We start from the raw sequence: 19,983 nt of genomic DNA, 5'->3' as shown, positions 1-19,983 counted from the left end.
AATACCTTCTAAATTTAGGAATATTTTAGTGCCAAACACTAACTTGTTTTCCACAAACTTTTTTATTCTTTGCGGTTGCAACATAGAGAGATTAAAGATGGAGTAAGATATTTATAGAAATTACGTTGGAGGTGTGAAAAGGATGGATCTGGAAGGGTTAAGAGGGAGGAGCAGGGGGGGTGAGGAGGCCCCTAGAAGGGTCACATTAAGGGTCAAGGTAGAAAGGGGGGGAGGGTGAACGGACACTGGACAGCAAGAGAAAGAGTCAAAGTGAAGTGTAAGTAGAGGAGGAGGGGGGGGGGGACGGGCAGTTTAAAAAGGGGGGAGCTGCTAGTTCTAGTGCCCAGGTAAAGGAGGGTTAAATAGGTTGACCAAGGTTTAATTTCTAATTCTGGTAGATTGGGAATCCGTCCAATGGTGTTAATTACAGGGCGGGTTTCCTTTATAATAATCTTTATCAGCTGAACCTCGTAGATAGTAGATACACAGATACATAGATACACAGATACACAGATACACAGATACACAGATACACAGATACACAGATACACAGATACACAGATACACAGATACACAGATACTCAGATACACAGATACACAGATACACAGATACACAGATACACAGATACATAGATACACAGATACACGGATACATAGATACACAAATACACAGATACACAGATACATAGATACACAGATACACAGATACACAGATACACATATACACAGATACACAGATACACAGATACACAGATACACAGATACACAGATACACAGATACACAAATATAAATATATTTAGATTTTGGCAAATCATTACAAATTTGGTCAATAAATAAATGTATTCAAACTGTGATTTAGAAGGAATTAATATTTTTTTATTTTTTTGAAGATGTCTGGGCTTCATTAATAACATAATATAAAATATCTTTCTGTTTAGCAGCAAATTGGGATCCCTTTCTGAAATTGAATTATAATTTCAAGCATAACTTCGTGTAAATCTAGTTATGTATTCATTATTATTTGAAATCTTTATTATATTATTATTTCCTCTGCAATTCAAATTTAAATGATTCATGAGAATTATATAAACTTAGTTAATAGAGAGATTCGTAATAATATGGCGCCGCAAAAAATATCAAAAAGTCACCATTTTTACCCACCATAAGTTGAGCCAATTTTTTTAAAGAAAATCATTCGTAGTTTTGGCAGTAACCCACATAATTCTTAATGCAAACTAAAGAATCTGTTCCTAAGTGTTTTATCGAAATGTACCAATTCTTTCAAAACCGATTATGAGAAAGAAATATCAAGAGAATGAAACCTATGAACCTACGAAGTATCTTTCTATCCCAGGTTAGCCTAGGACGGATCAAATTACTCCAGGTCTGGAGTTAGTAAGGATAAAACAGTCAAGTGCCACAATACAACAAGGTCAAGCAGAGCAGAACCAAGAACTTCAAATTTGATCAAAATTTGAAAAGTGATAAATCTAATTTTTAGAAAATACTTTAGTTAAAAGAACTTGAACGATTTATTAATAATTATGATTAATTATTGAAATATTCTCGACTTCTACTCCTTAGAAAAGGTGAGATACATCAATATCATCTTCGCTCATATAATTTATATATATACATATATATATGTTCGCCCAGAAATATCAGACAGAATTAAAAAAGAAGCAGAATTCTGAACCAATGAATAGATAAGAGGAATGTTACAGACTGTTTTTAATACCAATTATTTTGAAAATATTTAAAATCAATGTAGCCCACTTGGGTTTTTCGGGAACCTGGGATCCCCCTCCTCAACCCCCAGGGGGGAGGGTCCCGGGGCCCTGGGATCTCCCTCCTCCACCCCCAGGGGGGAGGGTCCCGGGGCCCCAAGAATCACAAAGTATAAAAAATCGGAATACTGTAAGACTATTAAAATAATTTTGTCCAATTTGGTAATTATCTTTTATCAAATATTTTTTAAAATAAAAAGAATAAAAAATTGTTAAGACTTACAAGATTTCTTTGAAATAGCAGGTTTATGAAATTAGAGATTTGAGAGTGAATACTTCTAAAATCATTCCTATATTTAAACAAAGCAGATTTAAACTACACCATTAATATTTGTAATATGTAATATGTATATGAATATGTATTATGCATATTAATGTGTGTGAATAAATCTTTAATAGTAATAATAGTCGTAAAGTTTACAATGACAGTGACTTCAAACTATGACTGAACCCGCCGAACTTTTTACACCATCTCTTTTTATACAATAATTTTTTACACCATCACTTTTTATACCATCACTTTTTACACCATCACTTTTTACACCATCACTTTTTACACCATCACTTTTTACACCATCACTTTTTACACCATCACTTTTTACACCATCACTTTTTACACCATCACTTTTTACACCATCACTTTTTACACCATCACTTTTTACACCATCACTTTTTATACCATCACTTTTTACACCAACACTTTTTATACCATCACTTTTTATACCATCACTTTTACACCATCACTTTTTATACCATCACTTTTTATACCATCACTTTTACACCATCACTTTTTATACCATCACTTTTTACACCATCACTTTTACACCATCACTTTTTATACCATCACTTTTTATACCATCACTTTTTTCTGTTTTTTTACAGGAATGCTTTAGTAAAGGTACTTTCAGTGAATTTCCTGCTCCATATATAGAAATGCATGTCAGGTTCACGACGATATCAAGAAGTTTCTCTTTAAAACACAATTAAACGTATAAAAGAACAAAAATAAAAAATGTTACATTTACCCCCCCCCCCCCCATGGGTAATACAGGAGAGGCAATGTCGGTTACTTCCGCTAGTGTATTAAAAAATAATTCACTAGGAAATATTATTTAAATTTCATATAAATATTAAGTATATACGATTATAAACACCGTGAAATATGTTTGAGTAGGAGAATAAAGTTAGAAATAAATGTTAAGAAACAAAGAACATTGCACGTAACATTAAAATTTTATAAGTTTTAAAGAATAAATATGTTTTAAGTATGTAAACGGATATATTTGTGCGTAAAATAAAAACTTTAGAGCCTACAAGGGCACAAAGTCGTACCAGAAATGTCGCATAGCTTTGATCTTCTCCTTCTGTCTAACTGTTGACTGTTCAAAATTGCTTATGCGTCCNGGGGGGGGGGGGGGGGGTCGTAGGATCGGGAAAAGGAAAGCAAAACTTAACACTTGGCCTTGGCTTATTATTTTAGAATAATGGAGGCTTTGTTAAATGTATTAATTAATGCGTTTAACAATTTTAATTCAAGCCGTTCTTTTTCACAAAACAGTTTGATTTAATAAAATAAAAATCATTTTGTTCACCCCATAACATCATGCCATACAGTACCTATTCTACTCTTGAATTATATTAATAAGTAATTGTATTTTGAATAAATTATTACTCATGAGTCATGTGAACTTAGTCCTTCCTACCTGACTCCGTCATGCAGATTTGCATGATTTTGCTATCAATCTATCTGTCTTTCTATCTATTCTTTTTATCTGTCTAATCTAATTTAAACATATATCTAGTTTCTATTTCAACCATTCATCTATTTCTATGAGATACAAATGTCATTTTTATCCATCTATCTGTCTAACTATTAATCTATCCAACTATCTATCTATCCATCTATCGATTAAGGGTTGCAGTAGACCTAGAAACTACCTCCAACTAACATTTAACATGGTAAAACATTTTTATGTTCGGATTTTTTTTATAACAAATATACAATTTAGCTTCTTTTCATTTCAAACAATATTTTTCTACCGCTTTTTTGTTAGGATTTTTTTGTAACAAATATACATTTAAAATTGACTTTGAAATTTGCAACATGTTTTGCAAAGTATTGTTATTTAATGAAAGTAAGATCTAGATATGTACGGACGGTTTTGTCACAATGAACTAAAATGAATATGAATAAAAAAGTTACATTGAAAATCTACCTTTTTTCACAAAATAAAACATGATTAAAAGTGAAAAAATACACAATTCCGTTTGTGGGCTCACCCTGTATTTAAAATGCAACACCTGTATATGTTAGACCCTAATCTATTAAGTAAATATTGATAAAACGGACACAGTATCCAGGATTCAGGATATACATCTCAGTATTTCAGGTTGAGGGAGAGAGCAGGATCTGGGATATCATGGAGCTTCAGAACCCGGTGAATGGATCCTTGAACATAGATCCTAAAAGTTCAGTTCCAATCCTGATACAGAGTAAGATGACGAGGTTTAATGAGAAGGTTCGGTTCTGAAGAATGGGAAACTGTTGTCTAGGGAGAGATCGTGGAACTGTTAGATCCTACAGAGTTGCTCCGGAGAACGGAACCCAGAAGAATCCAGCTCCGTCCTACAACCAGACCAATGGGGTTGTTTATCTAGGTGGAGTTCACAACAGGGAGGGGTTCGACGAAAATGAGGACAATAAGTCAATTCGAACCTGGGACGGACCAGAAAGAGAAAGTTTCTCCTTGAAAGGTTCAGATTCTATGAGATGCGAACTAGGAAGTAGAACTGTTCTAGACAATAATCCAGCCTCAAGACGTAGTTCAGAAGCTCCTCCAAGTCGAAGTAAGAGACCGGAGACAAGACGATCCAGTACGCTTAACCTGGGAGCCTCATCACGTTCCGCCTTACTCCGTGAGAGAAGATTAACTCCAGTAAATCTAGAAGATACGTTCTGGATTCCCGGATCTCTGGCAAGACATATGGGGTACCCTGATCAACCCAATCCTCCTGTTAAGGAACGGTGTCCAAGTATACAACTAAATGGTAATGTTGTCCTGGTTCCATCCCAGGATAACAGTCCTGCAGACGGGAAGGAGAAAGGATTGTTCGAGGAGGTGATGGATCTCTATGATCACCCTCGATCCCTTCTGCAATCCCAATCCAAGATTGAGAGCAGAGGTATAATCAACGAGAACTTTGAAAGCTCGGAATCTGAGAGCAGTCATAACTCTCTAAACCGAACAAGAAATATTAGCGAGTATAAAGTTGAGAATCAGGTTTCCAACGCTTCATATAAATCAGAATTCCAGGATTCCGGAGATACCTCTAGAACAGATATCCTAGAGATCCAAGGCTGTGATCGATCCTTGCAGAAAACCCCGTCCTTTTCCTCTCCAATATTTGTAATCCCAGCTCCGCCTCAGCACACAGAGTCTCAGGAGAATATGGAACCTAACTCCTCTGCGGATGGGAATGACAAGGATGACTCAAGTGATGAAGATACAGTGAACCTGTACAGGGTTGAGCATGGGAGAATGAGAACTAACAGTATCGTCCTCATGCATAAAGTCCAGGTTACAGCTAGGAAATCAATAGATTTATCAGAGCTGGACTCACTTCCTGTCAGCGGATACCAATCCAAGAGCTCGGAGGACGGAGAGAGTTCAGAATGTCTAGAGAAAGACTCGGAAGTAGCTCTACGGACAAGAAACGTACTTGAGGTGAGACGAGAGGACGGCCGGAAACGAAGTTCTGTTCACTTGTACGTGGACGACGTGTCTGAAAATACTAGAATCTAGTCTCACAAAACATCTAAATCCGTCCTTAAATTACAGCCTTATAAAACCAGTGATCATGCATTATGTACAATTTTTCCAATTTGAAAACAAATCTCCGATTAATTGTCGTCTTCCACTCCATGATTTCTCTATTTAATTGATATAAAAGAAACCGCAGACTTTTATACAGCATTTATAGACTTTTAACTGCTCGTGAGAACAACAAGTATAAGGTCTGGAATGCATGAAACACTGCCTGTGTAGATTACAACCTTGTTTTGCAATATGATAGTTTAACCACCTTGTCTCAGAGCAATATAAAGTATTCTTTATGCAAAACTTAAAGCATTTAAATAATCAAAATGGATCCTTTGTACAAAAGTTCGTAAGTATGCAAAACTTTAAGCTATTTTTTTAACTTGTTTTCTATTTTTTTCTTCCACTTTAATATGAAGTGATATTTATTATACATATTGCCTATTTTTTAAAAAATGTTCCGAAATATTTTTCTTGGATTGTCTTAAGTGTTCAAACAACGAACATTTTGAACCTTTGTCTTCTTATAATTTTTATTTTTCCAAATTATCATATTAAAATGTTATAAAATGTTGTTTAATTTCCCTCAACATTAAGACCAATGTTGTCTAATTTTCCTCAACATTAAGACAAATGTTGTCTAATATTCCTCAACATTAAGGCATATTGTCGTCTAATTTTCCTCAACATTAAAACAAATGTTGTCTAATTTTCCTCAACATTAAGGTCAAATGTTGTCGAATTTTCTACATCATGACAAAATGTTAAATCTTTTCCGTGAAAAATTGTATAATTTTCCTCAACATTATGATAAAATGTTGTGAAATTTTATAGCTTATATTTTCTTATTTTCCACAACATAAAGGGTTACAATTTTTTTTTTGAAAATTGTCAATTTTTTTCAACATTATTTAAATTTTTAATGAATTTTTTCTTATTCTTCAGATTGAACATAATGAAAACTCTTGTCTATATTTCCTTATGATGTTATAGCTAAATGTTAGTCTTTTTCTTGAAAATTGTCTAACTTTCCCCTCAACATAATGATAGAATGTTATGAAACCTATTTGTTAAATTGTTTAATTTGTAAAAATTATGAAATCTTTTATAAAAATCGTCAAAATTTCTTCAACCTATAAAAAATATCTATATCTTAAAATGTCAATTTTCCTCAAAAAAATGACAAAATGAAATTGTGATAGATTGTCTTAATTTTTAAAAATTATGAAATCTTTTATAAAAATCGTCAAAATTTCTTCAACCTATAAAAAATATCTATATCTTAAATTGTCAATTTTCCTCAAAAAAATGACAAAATGAAATTGTGATAGATTGTCATAATTTTTTAAAATTATGAAATCTTTTATAAATATCGTCAAAACTTCTTCAACTTAAAAAAATATCTATATATTAAATTGTCAATTTTCCTCAACAAAATGACAAAGTGAAATTATGATAAATTGCCATAAAATCTTCACCTTGAATTGTTTACGTTTTCCATTTTCTTCAAGATAATGATAATCTAAAGAAATCTGTTACAAATTAATAACATGTCGTTCTTTATAACTTTTCTTTTCTCTTAGCGCCGACTTTTTATTCCAATATAATCTCTAATTGTTATTTATTGTTTTTTAGGATTTCATTACAAATTCAAAAACATGAAAAATATACGTAATACAATTGAAGATATTCCAGAAAAATCCTTCCAAATCAGACCGGCTGTATTTAGCTAAAGATAATATTTTCTTATAATACTAGCTACAGTGATAACCAGCAAACTCTGGAATAGGAAGTCGACTTTTATAAATCAAGTTTTAACTTTATTCCAATAGGCATGAGAAACAACAATGGTCCAGGTGGAACAGACCCGTTTCACCAAGGTTATAATGCAAGGAAAGTTATTTCAGAGGTATACTCATCTTTTGTACTGCAGTGTACTGTCTCTGGGCGGTAATGTAATCACAAGACGGATGTCGAAGCCTGACATGGGATCCATCTTTCAAATAAAAAATCAATGAAATATTCTGTTCATACGAAATTATTTTGTAAATTATTAAAACTATAAAAATTTAATGCTTTTAACCTTCTCGGATACTAAACGAACACTGATGCATCTATTCTTGTTTACAAATTCCGCCCAGAGAGAACTGGTTTCAATATGTACGCAGAGTATACGCAACTGCAATCAACTTTCCTTGCATTATAAACTTACACTTCGCTAAAAAAGTGATTTAATAAGTGTCTAGTAAAACTATTTTCTTTTTAACATCAAATACACCTAAATATTTCTGCAAAGTCGTCTTCTTATTCCCATGTTTTCTGATTATCACTGTACTGCTTCTAACACCGGTGTTTTACACAGTTTTTATTAACCCTGGTTTGAATGTTAAACTTTTACTGTTACGATTCAAAAACAGTTCAATGTTGTAAATATTAAAGAGAATACGGATACAAACAAAGAATGACTGTAAAAAAAACTATTCAATCATTTTCTAAATTCTACATTTTTACTGGAGAAGATCAAGCTAAAATTTCAGATAAACAAGTTTCAGGTTCTCATTAAATTTTTTTTGAGGAACCCTGTATCTTAAATGTTATTTTCAAGGCTCGATGTGAACTACCAAGCTCGAATTATACATATTGTATTCTTGATGTTAATTTTATCTATATGTATATTTATATATATTTCCACAAACAGACGAAAATAAAAAGTTCGAAATCTTCTAAAAATGCTCGCATTTTCCTGCAAAATAAGCTAATGTAAGATTTTCCATAAAAAACTTAGTTGTAAACAAAAAACTGATAAGTGTTTTAAAAAGACTGTTTAATAAGTAAATTTATCTATTCCAAATTTATAAAGGATTTATTACGTATTTACCAATTTAATAAATATTTAGGTTGGGTAACTTAATATTGTTTTAAAGAACTCAAATAATAACATTTAAAAATCAATCATGGACTGTTTACTATGTATTTTTGATGTTAACCTTAACAGACGAAATCAAAAGTTAAAAATCTTAAAATAAAATGTTCATTTTTTCCTGCATCATTTAACGAAATAAGCTTATGTTTGACTTCCATAAAAAATTCGTTCCTGGAAATAAATGTGTTAAAAACTTTATAAAAAGAATGTTTTGATCAGGGGGGATGAAAGATCCCTACTTGTGTGCTCAGTTAGCTGTACTGTACACTTACCACTATATACTAATAATGATATACTATAGGTTAGGCCAGAATCTCCTTATAATAAACAAATATGCCGTACGCTCCCGGTATAGTTCATGGCCTATACAATTAGTAAAGGATTAGCGTACATCGTCACTCTATAAACTATAACCTCGTTGGTTTTGATCCAAATCTTCTAACATTGATTTCGATGTTTTATTAATTTGTTTAATTTTTGTTTCTTTTTATTTCTCAAGAATTTAGGTAATTTTTCGACATTGTTGGATGAAAAAAGAAGAAAATGAATTTGTCACTCCGATACTTCCATTTAGTTAGTTATTAAGTTGTCTAACAATTTAACGCCCTAATTAATCTGTAATTGGTGTTAGGACAAACTAATGTTGTTTCTACATTAACTGTTACAAATCTCAACTCTTGGTAATAGTTTTCATTTAACCTTTACTGCTGTTCTTAATCCTCAATCCATTAGATTTAGAAACGAATCCATTTCCAACTTAAAATTGATCTTTGTCTGCAGCATATGCTTTTATAAATAAAATTTTCTCCAAAATTTACTTGTTTTAAGCAACTTTAGACTGAAACATGATACAAAGTGTTCCAATACACATGGTAAGTAAATGTCGAGTTCCAGATCGTCTTTGTTAAAAATTAGCATTTTAATACTTAATTTAAAAAGCTATTATAAGGTCGTGTCTACTATAGCAATATTTCTACAAGATGAAAAGTGACGAAATACAATTGTACTTAGAGTACTAAGCAATCTGTCTACGCATTACAGCTCTTCTAGTAGGCATCAAAATACTAAATGAAACATTTTTTACAAAGATACATGCTCAAAATAGTTTACATGTCTATTGGGACCAAGGAGTATGAAATAAAGGGGAGATCCGCCCTACCATATGATTATAAATGCTTTGTAAACGGTACTTCATTTGAATAAGAAATATTTGTCTTATGTACAAATACCGCACAAATACCGCGTATACAATAACCTATTCTGAATATTTCTTATACAAATGGAGTCCCGTCTGCAAAGCATGTATATTGTATAATCATATGGTAGGTCTGGCCGCGTCAGTTGTATCTCCCTTCTCTTCAATATGTTGGTTTATTTTTGAGGGGTTTGGACTTAAAGGTTACAAAAATGTTTGACCCTGTGAGAAAATGTCAAAAAAAGAGTTTAAAAAAGAGTCTAAAACGAGCCTGAGACGAGCCTAAAACGGGCCTTAAACGAGCCTAAGACGAACCTAAAACGAACCTAAAACGAACCTAAAACGAACGCGTTAAAAATAATTTTTTTTTGTTCGTATTAACTTTTCTCTCCCTTAGGATATAAATATTTCAATTTTTTAAACAGAAAACAAATTAAAAATGCTTGAAGTTTCATTAAGACGTTAAAAAAGTAACCTAAACGATAAATAACCTTGTATTGTAGATCAACGGGAAATGAGGCGAGTTCTGACCGATATTTGTTTAATTTCAAGATATTAAGGATCCATTAAATCCGGAAGCACTACTAAAATCGATGTGTACCGATTCGGGATTAGACAAAAGAAACAGATGAGTTAGTTCCTCTTTCATGTATTTAGTTGGAAGGTTATCAATTCAGCATAAAATACGAATAACTAATCACAAAAAATTTAAATAGAAATGTAATTAACAGAATATTTATGCAGTCACTGTGTACTCTGTACTCTGTACACTGAATATTTTATGATGTACAATTTACAGAGTACAGAGTTCAATACAAAATAAATCAAATATATGGTCTAAAGTAACTTTACAGATAATTTTCCAGTCTCAAGTTGATTAAGAACTAACCAGTCTCAAGTTGATTAAGAACTAACCAGTCTCAAGTTGATTAAGAACTAACCAGTCTCAAGAGACATGTAAGCAAGTTTATTTATAAGTCTCGAGCTAAAAAAAGTGTTTATCGGTCTGTAGACATAAATAAGAAAGAAACTTGAAGAAAGTGATTTTCTTAATGAAATTATAATCTCGGTGGTAAATCTCGGGAAAATTGTGCAGTCTTTATTTGTTTAGTTAGTGTAGTTAGTATCGTAATGAAACCAAGTATCGAAACCCGTTTTTATGAACGGAGTCAGCCATTTTTTTAGATACCAATTTTTTTGTTAAGAAATATTATTTCACGTGGTTTCTTCACATTCTATATTTGTTTTCTAATTTCTTAAATTAAAATCTACTCAAATGTTTAGACCCCAAACAAGAAACTCGTGAGTTTCGTTCAACGCCACTTTCAAAAATGTACACATATAATCTGCTAGATAAACAATTGGTAACAAATGTACATGTGAACTGTATCAAACAAAAAGACCAATAATGCACCGTGTACATTTGACTACAATTCTAAATTCAGGGGTGCATACTGTATAAATTATAGAAAAAACATTCCTACTCATGTCAGAATATATTTTAGCTATCTAAACAATTCATTTGATCCTTTTCGGATCGAAATTTTGAGAAAATAATTTTAAAAAGGTAAAAAAGCCTTTAAATTAGTCCAATTTTGTAACCCCCCAAGCTTTGAAATTAATTCTTAAATAGTTTAAATAAATTCCCCCCTGTCTAGTGTCATGAAATTAATAAATATTCTAGAAAGGTTGATACTCGACAGGAAACTTGGCAGGAATACTTTTCTCCAAGAAACTGAAACAAATAAATATTAGATTGAAATAAATATGATAAATATAAAACCGTCGATATTGACAAAATTCAGATTTGAATTTAAAAACGTACGAACCAATCTGAGGTGTTTTCAAATTTGATAAAGGATTACGAAGCGTCCAGAATTAATTCAGGTATATAACTGACCTGGCAGCATGTTTCCAGCCGAGCTTGTTGAGTAGGTCAACCACCTGGAGAATCAGATCCTTGCTGTGCTTCTCCTCTATCTGCTTCACCACGTATCTAAATACGGCGACAAATTAAATAAAAAGAGAACAAAATAAAACAAAATTAATAACTAGACCTGTGGCCGAATTTAAAGAATTTGAGCGGCGGTTTAAATTCAAGTCGCGGCTTCAATATGGTTGGTTCCACTTAAAATTGTATCAAATGTTTTAAGATTTAAGCCGGCGCATAATTTAAACCGGGTTTTGGCAGATTTAAACCGCGACTCAAATTCATTAAATTCCATCTCTAGACATTCTTGTTCTCAGGAGGGGGTAATGAGCCTTCTCACTCCTCTTCTAATTTTCCTCCTTATTTCAAATCTTTTATCTTTTAAGACCAGGGTTAGTTTAAGTTTTTTTTCGTGTTCAAAAATATATGATATTAATTATGTAATAGTTTAAAACTTTAATAAAGAATTTATTTTCAAGGATTTGGCTGATATATGTACATTCAAAAAAGTAAATGCATTAATAAATTTCATGTTTAAATGCTGAAAATATCTGCTTTAAGTGCTTTATCTACAGGGGCGTACGAGAGCATTTGTGAAGGGGGGGGGGACAATTTGTGTGCCCCCCCTTGAGAAACCCTGTTTTGAAAAAATATTGATGCCCTTTTAAACTATTTAAACTATTGAATCATGTACACACTTCCATATAACAAGTGTTAATAAATTATTCATGCAATTTTCTTAAGTGGACTCATCAGACACTTCCTCTTAATACTGTGGTGTAAGCTTCAATGGGTGAAAAATAGAGATGAAAACGTTTATTATAAAACATCTATATTTTCAAAGAAACGATACATATTGTATAATTATAAATAATGAAATCAAAGATATATTTACACTGAAAGCAGTATTGATTAAAGCTTTTTTGATGAAACTTTTTTAGCTAAGGGCAAAGGTGAGGTTTTTAAGTATTTCTTATATGGGTGCCCCCCCTAAAGAGGGGGGGTGGGGGGTGGCGGAAATACCGGCCGCCCCTTGTACGTCCCTGTTTATCTATCCTATAAAACTGGACTAAAATTAAAGTATTATGAAAATCTGAAAAAGTACTTACTTGAGCGCTTTCCCATAAAGCTCCAGTCGTATAAGGTATCCAACAACAAACCCTATCACCTACAAAACAGAATTAAATATTACACAATATAAATATGATTAAGGCCAGTGCGTAGGTTCCGAATCCATATTTTGCCCACCTGTATCCGGAACCGGATATCAACCAAAATAAACATTTTTTTGTCTCAAATAAATAATCTTAATTGCATTGTTGGCGAATGAGAGAATTGTAAATTTTCCCGGATTCCTCATTTATAACAGCAGAAAAAAAAAAAAAATATCAAAAACGGACAGAAATATTTGTTAACTGAATCAGGACGGATTCTTATCCATCTAAAAATTATCCTAATAATTGATTCTGAAGTTTGATATAAGAAAAAGTACCTTTGTATCTGTTGGATCGCAATATTTAACTATGTTAGTATAAACCTCGGACAGTTCATCGTTCTTCTCCCCTCCAACTAGACAGAAATATTATCAGAATATAAAATTGTCTGGCATAATGGGTAACTTTCCAATAAATGGTGAAACGACTGATCCGAACGGGCTAAAACTATTTTTGGAGATTTTAAAACAGAACCTTTTGTTTTACGAATCTCGGAATCAAGCATTGATCTCAATCTTAAACAGTCCAATGGGTTAATTTAATTCCTCTTCAATATCTCGTGGTGGTTATTTCCTTCAGGGATGATTTTAACTAAGAGTGAGGAGTTACGCAGTTATCCTCAAATTCAAACGTGTCCACATTGGATAAAGAGATCAAGCGTTCAAGATTAACGATACTCCAGACAAACGTTCCAAACTCTGATCAACAATATTTTAGATCTCTTCAATTTTATAATTTCTAATTTTAATCTAATAATACTATGCTTTCAAAATGATTATTAGAAAATGCTCGCAAACAAGTATAATGGAAAATTTCATTTTTTTAATAGAGAGGGACGCAAATCGCCTTGGCAGTCCAGAGTCTAGTATTTGCACAAAAATTTAAAAATGACCCTGACCTTTAAGCAGTGCTTCTCCTTTAGCTGCTAGTGCATCAATCAGCTGTCCTTTCATCTTCTCCATATCCTTCTTTACATCAGCAGCGTTGTCCCGTGTATCCGCCTTCGTTCCCAACCAGGCCAACAGCTCAGTTTGGTTCACACAACCAATCAACTGTAATAAAGGGACTGTATATGTAATTTCAAGTGACCCTTCAATCATAAAGTGGCAGGTCTGATTCCCAATGGTATTCTTTTAACATTTATCTGATAACGAGTGAATTAGATATACTTGTTTTTCTACAAAAGTATAATTTTCAATCGTGGTTTCTCTATAAAAGTGACTTGCGCATTTATGCAGTATAGACATTAGACAATGATGAAAATTGTTACAATTCAACGCTTTTCAAGATAGTAAATCGACAATATCTTCCTCATGGTTGATAAGGTAAAGGGGTTTAAGTGCCGTCGTGAATTGGACAAGTTTCCCTATAAACATTAAACATAAAGGTTAAAATATTGATTTGAATAGAAGACATAAGACAAATCTAAGCTGAATCGTTTACCAAGTGGTAATATTTTCACTTTTTGTAATACTTTGCCGGATCAAAACTTTATTTCTTTGTGACAATAAATTATATATTTTGGTCAAAAGCATCAAAAGTCCCAAACTTAAAAAAAACACTTTCAGCTAATGTCCACAACCCCTAGAAATATTTTCATCTTTACAAAATTTACGAGATAAAACGGTTTTTAAAATACATTTATTCGGAAAAAGAAGTTTGTTTTTATTTCTTTGGATAGATTATACATTCCAAAGAATGTATAGAAACAGAATTTCAAATTTTACTTTACCTTATCTGCTGTTGCTAGAATCTCGTTCCAATCCTTGTTCTCAGCTCCTGTTAGTCCCTGGAGTCTAGCTGCATGTACACTAGTCAACGATACTCCTTCTGTACATAGCTCACTGTACAATTCCTAAACAATTCAATTTGTTTTCAAAAATAATGATTTATTTATGCAAAAAACCTACAATTTTCTCAAATATCCTCATCTGAAAATGAGCATAGTTGTATAATTTATTTTTAAAATTAATTTTTTACTTATAAATCTCCGCAACACTTTGAGATCTTCCTCTCTGTTAGTTAGCAATAAATAAATAAAGCACAGAGAGGATTTTTTATTGCTAAGTTTGTACTTGGAGAAAAGATATTCTTATTAAAAGACAACCTGTCATATTATCAAGTTGGGGCCAACGGTCCTGTATATTAAACCTATCCATGAATAATGTCCCGATATGTCCGATATGTCCCAATGGTCCTGTATATTAAACCTATCCATGAATAATGTCCCACACTATCCCGATATAAATCAAAACGATTTATCGAAATGTTCGATTAAATCAAATCAAATCTTGGCTGGTGTGATGGCCTTAGACGAACACAATCAAGAGTTTTAATTCTTCCGGCTCCTGGAGTTCATTTAGCAAAATTTCCAGTCCACGACCAAACTTGAGCCCTGTCCCCCACTTTAGAACGCAAAAAATTGATAAATTTAACAGGTTTTAATTTTTAGTTTTGACCTGATACAATCTTGCTTCAGAGTTAAAATTTCAATCAGAGTACAAAGGAATTGAGTCTTCTCACCACAAACTTAAATTTTCTAATCTCTATATCTTTGCAACTCAATGTCTTAGACCTTAGATATTTCAAACTTTGAATTCTGTTAGATCAAATAAACCAAGTTTGAAATATCAAAGGTTTACACCCTCTGGTTGTAAAGATATAGGAATTAGAAAATTTGAGTTTATGGCGAAGAATCCATTCCTTTGTTCTCTGAGAAAAGATATAAATAAAACGATTAATCGAAATGACGAATAGTTTTCATCTTTTGTCTAATGTCATTAAAAATTAACCTTAGTCTGAATACTATCAGCTGGAAGTTTACTCAACCAGGCAATCTTTGAATCCTTGATAGAATCTTTATAGGACTCATAATCATCCGTCTTAGCTTTCTTTCCATCCTTGCTCTTATCCTTCTTCTTCATGGGTTCAGGCAGGATATATTTTATCTGATATACATCCGTCTTCTTACCCTGCTCATCCTAAATATAAGATAAAATACGATACAGTACATACAGGGTGTCCCAATAAACATGGAAATTCAGTGACAAATTCGATATCGTCTTTGTTATGAATTAGCAGTGTAATGCCTAGTTTCAAAAGTCATAATATTCTTATGTCTGCTAGAGTTTATTTTATGAAAACGGTAAATGGCTTCAAAGATGTGTCTATAATGTCTCCGCTAGATAAACAGTGAAGACGGACAAGATTACTCTGAACTTGTAATTTTCTTGTTTTACTAAGTACAATCGTGTACAGTCAAAACATAAACAAACAAATTGTGAACATAGCAGACGCAAATCTTACAGATCACAGCTTTCTCAGTAGGTATCACTATACTAAATCAAAGAATTATTTAAAAAGACGATATCGAATTCGTCACTGTATTCCCATGTTTATTGGGACAACCTGTATAATACATAAATACGATCAGTGCGTAGGATCCATTTAATTTTGATGCGGAACCGAATTCAGGTCATTAACATTTCTTTAAGATTTACTGGGTTTTTTTTTTCAGCAGATAAAAATTTCCTAATTTGTTTCATCTTTTTTAGGAAATTTTTTATAAACTCTCACTTTTTACAGTTGCGATTAGTGTTCTGAGAGCAAAGTTTAAACACGTTTTGGTAAACATTGGTTAATATTTTCCCCCTTGGATTGCGGATCAGGATCCAGGAAGCCAAAATATTGAGGATCCAAAGAATCCGGATCCTAAGCACTATACAGACGATAAAATCAGCTTTTTTAGTACTAGAACATGATTTAACATAATTGATTGGTATTTTGAATAAAAAAACAACATAAAAATGCAAAATATTACCTTAGCAAAAGTAGCAGTGCCTTGTAAATACTGTCCTAATGATGAACCTTTGGTATGTTTATCTGAGGAGAGCGGAGATATATAAATAGGTATAGATCTACCAGGATATCCTTTACACACACTCATCTTCTTCCCACCAACTAAACATTATCTAATATATAACGATAAAGAGATTAAATCTGAAAGCCCCCCAAATTTGGAAGACCCCGATCGTCCACGGGTTTTACCACACTTAAGCCCCCCCCCCCCCGCGGCCTCCAAAACAGATAATGGAGAGATACCACCAGGAGGTGTGGCAGGATCATGGAGTCCAGAGGTGTAAATTACCACAGCCTATCAAGAGTGTATTAGTTGTTCTGACATTACTTGTTATATGGGGGCCGATTTATACATATATATGGATATCATCAATTAATTATTCAATAAAAAAAACAGATATACATCCTCATATGGATATAAATATAGATATAGATTTGCACTGAAGGTTCTAGTAACCAAGAACCATTATGTTAATTTAATTGAAAGTAGAAAATGCCGTTTTATCAAGATAAATATGAATATCATAATGCAGGGATTGCTCCGTCATACAGATGGTAGATTTTGCACTATGGTTTCTCAGTTCAAAACAATTATTTAAAAATTTCACCATGTATCTTACAGAAGGAACAAAGCAAAAAACAGCGTAATTCATGTCGTCTTCTTTCTTAGACTTCGTTCTTTAGTTAAACGAGGAACAAAGACGACATTAATGCAACAATTTTCTGGTTCTCCCTGTAGAAGACCAACCTACTGCCTCTGAATGGGATGAATAAACATCCAGGGAAACTGCTGAAGATAATTTGGAAGAAAGTAGAAGAGGAGTCTCAGTAAACCTAAATTAAGCATTTTCAAAAAATATTATTTAAGCCTCTGTAAATAGAAAAAAAACCCATTACAATACTTTTATAAATAGAAAGGGCTTATTTTACACCAAAAGTTTAAAGTTAAAAAAAGAGAGATTCCTTTTAATCCAAAATAAAAAAATAGCTTTCAAATATATTTTACACCATAGATTAAGGAAAGGGTTAATTGTCCAAGGTTACCAACAAATTAGACTTCATAGACGCTGTACAAAATGTATTCTTTATTTTTCTATAAATTAATGATTCCCTGTCAATGTACATTTATTTCATTCTTTGCCAAATCAATAAGTATACGATTATAAGACAATCAAATCAAATCAAATCAAATCAAATCAAATCAAATCAAATCAAATCAAATCAAATCAAATCAAAACAAATCAAATCAAACAGTTTATTATTTAATTTAAAGAACAAAACCAAATTCAACGTTCCATGTTTTTTTATTTTAGTTTTAGGTCGCTATTAAAGTATCATTCTTTTCGTCTAACCATATTTTCCCTGACCAAGTATTTATCTAACCTGTCCAGAAGATCTCGTTTCTCCTGTCTAATATGAACCCGGAGAGTATATTCTCCCTTCTCCACCTTTAATCCCCACTTACTAGGGTAGGCGTCCCCGGACCCAACCAGTCTCCTGGACACAACAGGGATTAGATTATATTCATGCATGTCCGATTCACAATGGTACTTTAAAACCTTTATCGGATCAAGGGTGAGGAAGATATTGCTATTTTTCTAGCTTAATAAGTGTTTAATTCTGACACCGTCCTCCCATAATATATGTGAAAGTAACTTTAGTAAAGAAACAACACTTGTAAATGATGAATTTTTAAACTTGGATATCTCATTCATTTTCAACTATACAAAACTTTAAAGGGTTGTGAATCGGACTCGGTCCTCTTTTAAATAAGAGGTCACTTGAAATTACGTTTACGGATAGATATGTCCGGAACATCAAGTTACTCACTTGTTGGAATCATACAACATCCAGAGCTGGGATTCTATCTCACTCTCGTAGAGAACATCTGAGAGCATCGGTAGGTTCGGAGTAATCTCTGTAGATTTAGGAACAGATATTGTGTAGAAGAGCTGGAGCTCGAATGTATGCCGAGCAGGAGGAAGGATATCCCGGGAACCAAGAGTTACTACTTTACTCTCTGTCGGTCGTAGAACCTTAACACATCGATACCATGAACATTTAATATATGTTTAACAAATTAGAAAACAAATCAATATAAAAAAGGCCGGTCACAGGGGTTGTAGATTTTACGACGGCGACCAAAATAATTTTCCAACGGATTTGATTAAAAATGCAGTATGCAGACACGGCGGCTTGAAGTGGATTTATCACACCACGAAACGTTTGTGTCTAATATCCGCGAGTTTAAGATTCCTAGGCTTAATCGGTCTCGTGCATCAGTTCTTCCCAAACTGATACCGGCTAAGCCTCCGTCTAGTGTATAAGTGACCCACCTTTAGATTCATCTGATTCATAAAAAAGTAAAAAGAAATGAAAGTGGATGAAGACAGGAAGAAAATTAAATATACCTGAACTGCAGATTTAAGTTTAATTTCCGGTTGAATATCCTCTAGACTGATCCTAGAGACTAGATCTAGTCTCATCAAACCTTCTCCACCATGCATCATAATTTCTCCTAGATAACAAATATCAGGGAAACACTTGCGACAGATAAATATCTATATTTTCTTCAGCAACTAACCGATTTTGTTAAATGCGTAAAATTCTTGTAAAAATAAAAATAAAAAGGAAACTTTAAAAAGGTTTAATATTTCTATAAAAATGATATAACTATATATAGTATCTACTCACGTTGGCTCGGTAGGACCCCGTGAAAGTTGATTGTATATTTGACATCTATATTTCCTAGGTTTGCCCACCACTTGGATACACAGAACTCAACAACATTACCATCTCCTCCCTGTACTGGTACACTCAACTAGAAACAGAGAACAGTTAAAAATTCGAATTGGACATTTGATATTTGTACTACAGTGAGACCCATAAAACTGTGAAAAGGAAGACGACTTTAATGATTTTGAATGGTCCAATTAACTTTGAACAAATTTTACGGCTTTTTACACAGCATTTAAGAGATATATAAACTGAGATCTCTGTCCTCGATGATCAGTCAAGGGTTATAAGGGCACTGCTGTGAATCGGGGATGGAGCTCTTTAAATTGAACGTAACTTGAAATTACGCAAAGAGTCCCTTTAAATATTTGATTTTCAAGCCACTGATGAAACTATTTGCGTTAAAACAACATCAAATAGACATAAGATTGATTATAGTCTGTCTTTCTGTTCCAGACAAAATATCAAGAAGGGGGATGACTTGATAGTTAATGTCTGATTTTTCACCCCCCCCCCCCCCA

General features: G+C 32.8%; 2 protein-coding genes across 6 annotated transcripts; one reads left to right on the top strand and one right to left on the bottom strand.

Annotated features, from left to right (window-relative positions):
- Nucleotides 1-1,409: 1,409 nt before the first annotated feature.
- LOC111704280 (uncharacterized) lies at nt 1,410-5,882 on the top strand. Of its 2 annotated transcripts, none has more exons than XM_023476489.1 (2): nt 1,410-1,590; nt 4,179-5,882. In XM_023476489.1, the coding sequence occupies exon 2, from the start codon at nt 4,323-4,325 to the stop codon at nt 5,589-5,591; it is 1,269 nt and encodes a 422-aa protein (XP_023332257.1). In that variant the 5' UTR covers nt 1,410-1,590; nt 4,179-4,322; the 3' UTR covers nt 5,592-5,882. The 2 variants fall into 2 exon arrangements, with proteins under 2 accessions (XP_023332257.1, XP_023332258.1); XM_023476490.1 differs by lacking the exon at nt 1,410-1,590 and adding an exon at nt 3,653-3,747.
- A 4,475-nt stretch (nt 5,883-10,357) lies between these two features.
- LOC111704279 (tripeptidyl-peptidase 2) lies at nt 10,358-19,547 on the bottom strand (the record flags this gene model as incomplete). Of its 4 annotated transcripts, none has more annotated exon segments than XM_023476487.1 (14): nt 10,358-10,494; nt 11,375-11,459; nt 11,625-11,720; nt 12,764-12,822; nt 13,147-13,223; nt 13,767-13,920; nt 14,601-14,723; nt 15,661-15,849; nt 16,689-16,828; nt 17,475-17,560; nt 18,110-18,223; nt 18,557-18,762; nt 19,138-19,244; nt 19,421-19,547. In XM_023476487.1, coding segments are annotated over 13 exon segments (1,533 nt in total), but the record flags the coding sequence as incomplete, so codon positions are not given.
- Between the last annotated feature and the right edge of the window lie 436 nt (nt 19,548-19,983).

Source organism: Eurytemora carolleeae, unplaced genomic scaffold, assembly GCF_000591075.1.
Source record: "Eurytemora carolleeae unplaced genomic scaffold, Eaff_2.0 scaffold607, whole genome shotgun sequence".
Taxonomy (NCBI): Eukaryota; Metazoa; Arthropoda; class Copepoda; order Calanoida; family Temoridae; genus Eurytemora; species Eurytemora carolleeae.
This window is presented reverse-complemented; position numbering and strand designations above follow the sequence as displayed.